The sequence below is a fragment of the Anser brachyrhynchus genome, assembly GCF_964034855.1.
Source record: "Anser brachyrhynchus genome assembly, chromosome: 18".
NCBI lineage: Eukaryota > Metazoa > Chordata > Aves > Anseriformes > Anatidae > Anser > Anser brachyrhynchus.
This window is the reverse complement of record NC_137711.1, coordinates 1499719-1508608: the sequence shown is the minus strand read 5'-3', so window position 1 is coordinate 1508608 and position 8890 is coordinate 1499719. Positions and strand designations below refer to the sequence as shown.

Genomic DNA, 8890 nt, shown 5'->3' with positions numbered 1-8890 from the left:
CTCCCCTTCCTCCGCCGCGCAACGTCACTGCGCAGGCGCGCCGCGCGCCGCTGAGGTCCCCAAGCGGCCCCGGTGCTCCGCCGGTAGGGGTGGCCGCGGAGGTGCCTGACGGGAAAGCGGCCCGGTGCCGGGAATGGCGGAGGGGCCGGGAGGGCCGCAGCGGTGCCCGTACTGTCAGAGGAACTTCCGGAGGCTCCGCGCGCACCTCCCGCACTGCAAGGCCGCGCCGGGCCTGCGGGGGGAAGCGGCGGCCGGGACCGGGACCGGGACCGGGACCGAGGCGGAGGTGGCCCGGAGCCTCGATCTCCGCCCCGAGGAGGCCGCGGCCGCCGCCGCGAAGCTGCGCCGAGGGCCGAAAGTCGCCATCGAGAAGCACCGCGCCGTGGTGCTCCGGGAGCGGCCCGGGCCCGGTCCCGGTCCCGGGGCAAGGCCCAGCCCCGGCCCGCAGGGAGCCGCTCCCGGAGCCGCTGGCCCGGAGGCTGCCGGGCGCGGAGCTCCCGGCCCCGGTGGCTGCAGCGCGGGTGAAGCACGCGGAGCCGGCCGCAGACCGAGCCCCGGTGAGCTCCTCCCGCAGCGGGGAGCGGCGAGGACCGGGCCAGGAGAGGGGCAGAGGCACGGGGAAGGCGCCGCGGGGCACGGAGCCCCCCGGTCGGCTTCGCACAGCGAGAGCCTCCGTCTGTCAGCGGAGCGGCCCGGAGGTCGCGGGGAAGGGACGGCCAAAAATGAGCTAACCGGAGCACCGGAGCCCGGTGGCAGCGAGCGGCAGATGGCCGGCGTTACCGGGCCCCTCCTGAACGCGCGGCGGGACGCCCCGTTCCTGCCCCGCGCCTCCCAGCGCCAGCCCATCTGCCTCTCCCGGGGCTCTGGCAGGAGCGCGCGGGCAGGTGCCGTGGGTTTGGAGTGGTTTCCAGAGCTGCGGCCTAATTATCAGGCTCTGAGCGCGTTTGCGGAGAGGCCTTTCCAGGGAGAGCCGGGGGTCGCGACGAAGACACCGGAGGGCAATTTCTCCGAAGGGCAGCGAGGTAACGTAAGAAACGCACGGCGCTGCTGCTGCTGTGCTGTCAGGCTAAACTGTCAGACGTAAACGGGAATAGGAAGCGCTGAGCTGCTGGGTTCGGACCTGAAAGAGTCCAAGGACGTTACCTGTGCAACCTTCCCAGCCTGGAAAACCAGCAGTTTAAGATGGGCTCGTGCGTGTTTGGGCTGGTGGAGCCAGCTGGCTTTGTGGGGGAGAGAATCGCTCTTCTTTTCTGAGCACTCTCAAAGTCAGCTCACCAGGAACAGCGCTGTACAGCAGCTCAGCGCTCACCGCCCGGTCCAGCGAACACGGTCACATCCCGCGTTGGCCTCGTTTCCCTCCCTTTGACCGCTCTGACCTCTCGTTTCACAGGGCCCCTCGCAGAAAGGCGCCTGATGGATGTCAGGCTGGGGGAGCTGCCCACGTGGCTGGCCACCCGTGACTTCTCTCCCCGGGGGCTGCTTGGAGGAGTGCAGAAAGGTGAGGCTAAATTGCCAGCTCGTGGGGCAGAATTGTCCCACTTACCCGATTTATCTGCTAACGTGCTGCTGCAGCCTGGTCCAGGGGGCCAGTCTATAAAGAAATAAATCAGTCGATCCAACCATCTGGCTTTGGGGAGCGATGTGGAAACCAGTGAAATTTGTGTGACCGGTATGTGGTTTGACCCCTGCATTTTTATTCCAACAGCATGGAACAGTTACTGCAACAAATACATCAACGTGAAGAAGGGTGGAGCAGCTGGGGTCTCCATGCTCCTGGCTGGATACTGCATCCTCAGCTATGGCTGGAGCTATCAGCATATCAGTAAGACGTCCTTCTTGATGTCTTAGTTACTTATTGATGTCTTATTTCACTAGTTCCCCCTTTTGCAGCGGTTGGTAAGTCTGCTACTCATGTTGTTTCAAGCTCTGAAGTCATTTAAATATGTCACAGTTAAAACTAATACCAGAGCTCAGGGAACAGTGTTCTGATTTGGCTTAGGTAGGCAGAGGAATGTAGTTAATGAAGGTGCTGGTAACAGTTACTGATTTACAGCTTCTCCCTGGAGAGAGCCAGAAACAGTTGGGAGCGCTCTTTAAATCTGCACGGAGCAGAGGGAGATGTTCCAGCGCTGGACACAACCCGTTCCCTGGATTTCCTCAGAAATGACACAAGGGATTTAAGTGGTGGTTAGGTAGTTTCCCCACCAGGGCTTGCTCCCATAAACAGAGACAGCTGTAGTCAGACTCCTGCTCACCCCTGCTGGGCAGCGTACTGTGTCACGCGGTCCCTGAGCATAGTAGCATCGTGCTAACACTTTTTTCTCTCTTCCCTTCCCCCTCTGTTTTGCTAGAGTGTAATCGCTGGCGTAAGTACCACTGAAGAAGCTGGAACAGCAACCAGGGAACAATCACAACCATTTGACGGAGTCAGCACAAGCTCTCTGGACCAGCGTCCCAACAGGGATTGAACCCAGCAGAGGCCCCCTTCCTGTCAGAGACAGCTCGTAAATCCTTGCTGCTGAGGGGGTGCTTTTCAGCTACCCTCCGGCAGGCAGAGGGGTGATGCTGACAGCCTGCAGTCACTGCTCTGCGGGTCAGGCAGCGTTCAGTACTGAAGGACAAAGCGTTAGGGCGGCTCCTCAGGGGTCTGCAGGAGAGCTCCTGTACTTTGCTTTGCAGCAGCTTGGGTCTGTTGCTGGATAGGTCAGGGACAGGACAGTTCCCTGACATAGGCGGTTAGCATAGATTGATCTACACATGTTACAGTGTTTTGGCAATAAATTATATGATTGATTGTGGCAGAGGGGGATAATCATTCCCTTAAGTTAGCAGAGCTGTGCCCAGCGCTGCCCATCTTTTACTTACCCCTCTCCACAACAAGATTGTTTGCTTTGCTACCAGCCCCAGGAGAAGGGTGGTCCCCGCAGAGCTGTTCCACAAAGGGGCCCCAGCCCCTGCTTCACCACCAGCACAGCACCCCTGGGACTGCCTGGGCACCAAAACAGCCACAGGAAGGATCTCTGCGAAGGCTTTAAAGCAGCAGCACTGAGAACGCGGTGCCCTATTTCTGGCGGAAGAAAATCCATTGGATTAGCTGTTGTGCCCAAAGGGCAAACTGACATCAGACAAACGAGGACAGTTATGAGAGTGCTAGTTGTAGCCTGCCGTCACCGAACATGTCTGGAAAAGCAGCATTGGTCATGTTACAGGCATGAAAGTTAAAAAAAAGGCAACAAAAATATGAACTCTTTATTCCAAGCTAGGTGCAGAAGTATTGTGTCAGAGGTGTTTCACCAAGAACTCCCCTTACCAGCAATAAAAGCCTTTGTGCATTTTCCTTTCCTGCTCAGCCCTGTGTGTTCTCAACCGTGGTGTTTCTCGCCCCCCTTCACAGGGGATCAGCACACCCACACCCTCCTCCGCCCAGGACTCTGGCAGAAGCTGTTCCCACACCCCTCAAACCTGTGGGTTGGTAATTTCCTCGTGCCCCCTCCCCGCTGCCCCCATCCAAACGCAGCTGCACAGGAGGGAGCAGGCAGTGACCACCGGGGGAATGGAGAAGTGCAATTCCAGCTGCATTAAGGACGCTGTGATTCCTCCTTTGCTCCTTGTGCAGAGCTGTGAGCGAGTGCTGAGCAAAACCGACTGGCTTTTCTAGTCCAGCAGCTGTCCTAGTGGGAGTCTCTCTGGCTCCGTCGTGCTGTGTATCGCCCTGTGGCCTCCTTCCCCTCTCCTTGCAGGAGCACTCAAGTCATTTTCCCAGCAGGATTTCCAGCTGATTCTTCCTACACTTGCCAGTGTAGTGACCTTTCTGTCCGCACTGGGGAGGGAACAAGGAGAGACAGCCGTCAAGCTTGTGCTAGATCAGCTCTGGGCTGTTTTATCACGTGCTTTTGTCCCAGCATTTCCAAGGAGCCTCAGCTGGCACAGCTCTTGCCTACAAGCAGCAGCCCAAGACCTCTCACTGTAACAAACCCCTGCCCCACAGAGACAAGGGGTCACTGCTCTCCAGGGCTACTCTGCTGCGTGCCAAGCACTTAAAGAAGTTTCTTCACCCCAGCATCACTTGGGGTTTGATTATTCCAGCCCTCCTTCCCAGCCAGGTGCTACCCCAGCTGCCTGGGATTGCTGTCAGCCACCTTAGACAAGGGGATCCCCTGTCTGGGGACAGGCTCACAGGCCAAAAAGCCCAGCCCAGGGAGAGAACACACCCTGATTCAACACACCCTGATTCAACAAGCCACTTTCAGAGCCCCCGCACCTCATGCTGCCGCCCACCGTAGCGCTTCACCATCCCACAAAGGTGGGATCACCGCACCCAGGGCTCCCAGCCCCAAAACCACCCACCTTGAAGCAGGTGCCTGGTTCTAGCAGCCACTGCAGGCTGGGGGGGACGCTGCTGGTGGCCCCGGGCTGCGCAGCGCCAGCGGCCGGCAGCGGGGGTTCCGCAGGTGGCGCGTCCTCAGGGCTGCTCTCCCTGCCAGCAGCGGGTGCCCGCCACGCCAGCTCCCGAGGACACTCGGCTCCCTGGGGGGACACGAGGCAGTCGGACACCGCAGTCCCCTGGCTCCTACAAGAGCACTGGAGCAGGGACACAGACGAGAGGGCTTCAGCTCGAGGGGGATCCCCGCGGGACCCTCCCTGCGTCACCTTGGCTGGATCTGCGCTGCGGGTCGTCAGCCCGGCCTTGAGGCTGGAGGGACAAGGACAGGCAGTTACCCCCAGGACGTGGCAAGTGGCAGCCCCTGGCCCCCCCATGTCTCCCGCAGCCTCCCAGTGCTGTCCCAGGGGCCCAAACCGCTGGGTGCAGGTGTCCCCACAGGGACTTGGGGCTGTCACCAGCTCAGGTCGGAAGTAAGGAGAGACTAGAGGGGTTCATTTAGATGCAGCCTCAATGCATCCTCATCCTTGATCCAGATACCACAAGGGCCACAGCCTTGGGGGCGGGGACCGTCCCCTGGCTGTCCCCGAGCCGTCCCAGGCCGGCCATACGCTGAGCTCCCCGCCATCCCACGCCGTACGTACTGCGTGAATCTGCATTTGGGTCCTTCTGGGCAGAAGCCGACGAGGTAGTTGGCACACATCACCCTCCGCGTGTGTTTGTACTTGCACAAGGGTCCTGCCGCACACGGGAGAGCCTCCCGTCAGCAGGGACACGGCACCGCGCCCAAACCTCTGCTGGGCACCCCCAGCCCACCCACCCACCCACCCCAGTTCACCCAGCTCCGGCTCCATCCCTTCGGGGGAGGCAGGGCCAGCAGCAGGGTGCAGGTTCCTACCCCCAGTGGTGGGGAACACGGGCAGCCCCCGCTCACCCCGGCGCATGTCCCATTTCTCAGGGCCTCACCGTGCCTGCAGAAGCCTCGGTCGTACCAGGGACAGGCCCCGTTGTCCGCTGCAGCGTCGACGTGCAGGAAGGGACAGTCCTTGTTGCTGCACTCCCCTGTGGGAGCAAAGGGGGGAGAAGGTGGGACAAGGCTCCCCCAAGCCAAATGGGGGGAAAAAAAAGCACAAAAAGACGGCAGGCTGGGACAAACCCAGGTGCCGTGGGGTGCACAGGCTTGGCCTGGGGGCTTGCGTCCCCATGCCAAGTGGCAGTGGCGCTTCTCCCCGCAGACAGGAGGTGGCATCAGGCGACAGCTCGAGGCCAGGCCAGAAGGACGCGGGGTGGGCTGGGGGACACAACCCCAGGACCCCCAGTCCGGCACTTACCGAACTTGGAGTGGAAGTAGCACTCGGGCATCTTGGTCACGTCGTAGGCGTGCAGGAAGCCGCAGCCGTCGCCCTTCTTGCACAGCCCACGCAGCCAGTGCTTGCACACCACCGCCCGCTCCACGCCCGCGTGCCGGAACGGGCACTGCGTGCCTGCGGCCCCCGGACACCGACGGGGGGTCACCGACGGGCCTGTCCCAGGCACCGGGCACCCAGACCCTCCCCAGCCCTCCCCTGGGTGCAGCGGGGCTGGCGGCGCTGCTCCGAAGGGTTTTGGTGGTGGGCTCTGAGCAGAGTTCGGCCTTCGTGCCCCAAACTGCCCGCCTGGTGGGTATAGGGCCATGGAGAAGGCTACGGGGGAGGTGACAGAGCAGAAGGGGGCACAATCTCCCTAATGTCCCCAAAGTCTTGCAAATTGGCACTGGTCCCATCCCCAGCCCTTCCCGACGCTCACCGCTGGTGCACAGCCCCCGGGTGAAGAGCTCGCAGACAGCCCCCCCAGCTCTGCGGGGAAAGCAGGGCAGAGAGAGCCTCACCCGCAGGCCCCAGCACCGGGACCCCCGTGTTATCGGGGGGAGGAGGGCACCCCAGCTCCCTCGCAGGGCTGGGCCGGAGGCATCCCCAGGGGAGCAGTGCTTGGGGCCACCCGAGGGGGACCCAGGCACTGCGGTGGGTGCAGCAGAGCAGGGAGCTCCAGCTGGGGCTCCCCTTACCCCTCCTGCAGCCCTGCCGCCCCCCCAGGGCTGCCCCAGGACCCTGTCCCCCGACTTACTGGACATACCCGAGAAGGGCAGGAGCTGGGCTCCCCTCTGCTGCTCCACATCAGCCTCCAAGTCAAACCTGAGCCTCTCCACGCCCGCCACCAGCTCCTGCATGGCCCCAGCTCCAGCCAGAGGCACCCCCAGCCCAGCCTCCCAAAGGAGCACGGTCACAGCGCCCAGCCTGGGCCCCAGCAGCGCTCAGAAACCTCCCTTCCTCCTCCTCCTCCTCCTCCTCCTCCTTCCTCCTCCTTCCTCCTCCTCCCCAACGCAGGGCAAACCCAGCCCAGGCAGGAGCCCGGCGCCCTCCATTTAGAGGGAGAAGCCGCCCGCATCTGCTCTCAATTTGCAGCCGGGATTGCCTGGTGCCGCAGCCCAGCTGCGGGGAGCTCAGCCCCAGGCCCCAGCCGCTCGCAGCCCGTGATTGCCTCGGTGCTGACATCTGCTTCTTCTCCGCCCGGATCTGCGCCCAGAGCAGCTGGCCGGCGGCCCCCGACCCTCAGTGGGGTCCACTGGGGCCGACCATGGGGGCTAACCCCTCACCCCGGGGGCTAACCCCTCACCCTGGGCTTTCTGCTCAGCAGCGAGCCCCAAACCAGAGCTGAAGGTGGCCTGCACGCTGTCATCGAGAGCAAGGGATGGATCCTGCGGGTTTTTTGTTGCACCCCGAGTGCTCTGAGCGTTGCTGGGTGATGCAGAGCAGCACCGGCCCCCGTCCCGCTTTGCAGTGCCCGCAGGACACAGCCACGTCCCCAGGCTCCCAGTGGGGACACCCAGCTCACACCTCGCACCCCCAGGGGAACCCCTTCAGCCCCCCCTCACCCCCCGGGGGCCAGGCTGCAGCAGCACGTGTGGGACACGGCCCCGTTGCGGGGCCACATCCTGGGGGGACACCCCGAGCAGCACCCCCCGGTGCCAGGCGTCACCCCACACCCCGGCCCTCCTCCTCCATCACGCACGTCCCCATCATGCGCCCGGAGCGACAGGGCCTGACACATCGGGGACGGAGACCTGCTCCCATTCTGTCACCAGCGATAAACGCACTGGACCAGTGCCGCCCGCCTGCCGAGCGCCGTCGGCGGGGCCGCGGCCTCGCACCATGCACATCCCCCCCCCAGCACCGCTGGTTGTGCCGGCCGCGTCCCCACCGGCCGGACGCTTGCTGGCATGGCCGAGGTGCCGGTGTTACTCCCCGCTAGCCCTAGCCCCGTGGTGCTGGCCCTGCACCGGGGCTGCTGCCCCGTCCCAGTGAGCGGGGCCGTGTCCCGCGGTGCGGCGCCCGCTTTCTGCCCCGTCGGCTCGTGGCAGCGCGGCGCTGCCGAGCGGGAGGCTGGAACCGACAGGCATCACGGCGATGGCGATGGCTGCGTGATGGCGGCATGGCCGCCCCGCGGCTCCCCCTCTGCACAGCACCCTCCGGGAAGGGGCGCAGACCCCAGAGACCTTCCCGCTCGCTGCTTCACGTCGGAGCATCGGTAAGGGACAGCAGGAGCCGGCTTCCCCCGGACCTCCCAGCGGGCAGGGACCAGCACCCGTCGGCTCAGGAGGGATGCTCAGGGCAGGGTGCAGGCACCCCAGCACCGTGGAGCAGGATGAGGGGATCACACAGGCGCCGGGAGCGGGGCAGAGGCACCCCGGTGAGCTCAGAGCAGCCGCTGGCCGGGCGGCCAGCTGCAGCTGCTGTTGTTCTCCCCAGCCCGGACAATAGCCCAATGTCCCACGCCGCGGGGCATTGTATCGGCCCTGGCTCACGCACAGGACCCCATTGTGTCCCCGCTGCAGCACAGTGCCTGCTCCCACCAGCGGCACCCGCCTGTCCCCACAGGGCGATCCCTTGGGCAGGTCCCGGGGAGCCCAAGTGCTCCGGGGCTGCTGACCCCATCCGTACCAGCGGGACCGGGCAGGGAAGGCAGCCCTCGTGCTGGCAGAGCCCTGCTCACGCACAGAAATCCTGCCGTGGGACGGGGACACCCCCTGAGCTGGATTCAGCGCCTCCATCCACCCACACAAGGGCTGGCAGGGGCCGCGGCAGCTCTGCAGGGCTCAGAGCAGGGAAGTTTCCTCACCACCACCTTTCCTCCCTCCCTGGCTCGAATCGGGCAGGCTGCGGGAGGAGAGAGGCGGCTTGGCACTGCCGCCCCTTGGCAGGAGCCGGCCTGGCCGGAGGGGCACAGCCCGGAGCCAGATCCGGCCGGCAGGAGCTCACCGCTTCCCCCGCTGCGATGGGCAGATAAAGCACGGCCACGGGCACCGAGAGGAGGCCGGGCTGGCGCAGCTCCCGCGGGGCCAGGGCTGCAGCGAGGACGGAGGAGGCAGGACAGGGTCCGGGGGTGGCAGCGGCACGGAGAAACCCCATCCCTGCAGCAAACCTCGTGCAGAACGCAACCCCACCACCCCCCTCCAGGAACTCAGGCCACTGC

At 64.2% G+C, this 8890-nt stretch overlaps 2 protein-coding genes across 4 annotated transcripts; one reads left to right on the top strand and one right to left on the bottom strand.

Annotated features, from left to right (window-relative positions):
- Window positions 1-15: 15 nt before the first annotated feature.
- MTNAP1 (mitochondrial nucleoid associated protein 1) lies at window positions 16-3349 on the top strand. The gene is made up of 4 exons (XM_080561089.1): window positions 16-1022; window positions 1391-1498; window positions 1706-1822; window positions 2352-3349. Exons 1-4 carry the CDS (start codon window positions 134-136, stop codon window positions 2378-2380), a joined length of 1143 nt encoding a protein of 380 aa, XP_080417215.1. The 5' UTR covers window positions 16-133; the 3' UTR covers window positions 2381-3349.
- Window positions 3226-6698, bottom strand: CPSF4L (cleavage and polyadenylation specific factor 4 like). Of its 3 annotated transcripts, XM_080561100.1 has the most exons (7): window positions 6485-6698; window positions 5713-5865; window positions 5348-5443; window positions 5026-5119; window positions 4651-4693; window positions 4348-4527; window positions 3226-3820 (listed from the first exon to the last, which is right to left on the bottom strand). In XM_080561100.1, exons 1-7 carry the CDS (start codon window positions 6585-6587, stop codon window positions 3752-3754), a joined length of 738 nt encoding a protein of 245 aa, XP_080417226.1. In that variant the 5' UTR covers window positions 6588-6698; the 3' UTR covers window positions 3226-3751. The 3 variants fall into 3 exon arrangements, with proteins under 3 accessions (XP_080417226.1, XP_080417224.1, XP_080417225.1); XM_080561098.1 differs by having other exon boundaries at window positions 4348-4693; XM_080561099.1 differs by having other exon boundaries at window positions 4348-4693; window positions 6494-6698.
- Window positions 6699-8890: the final 2192 nt, after the last annotated feature.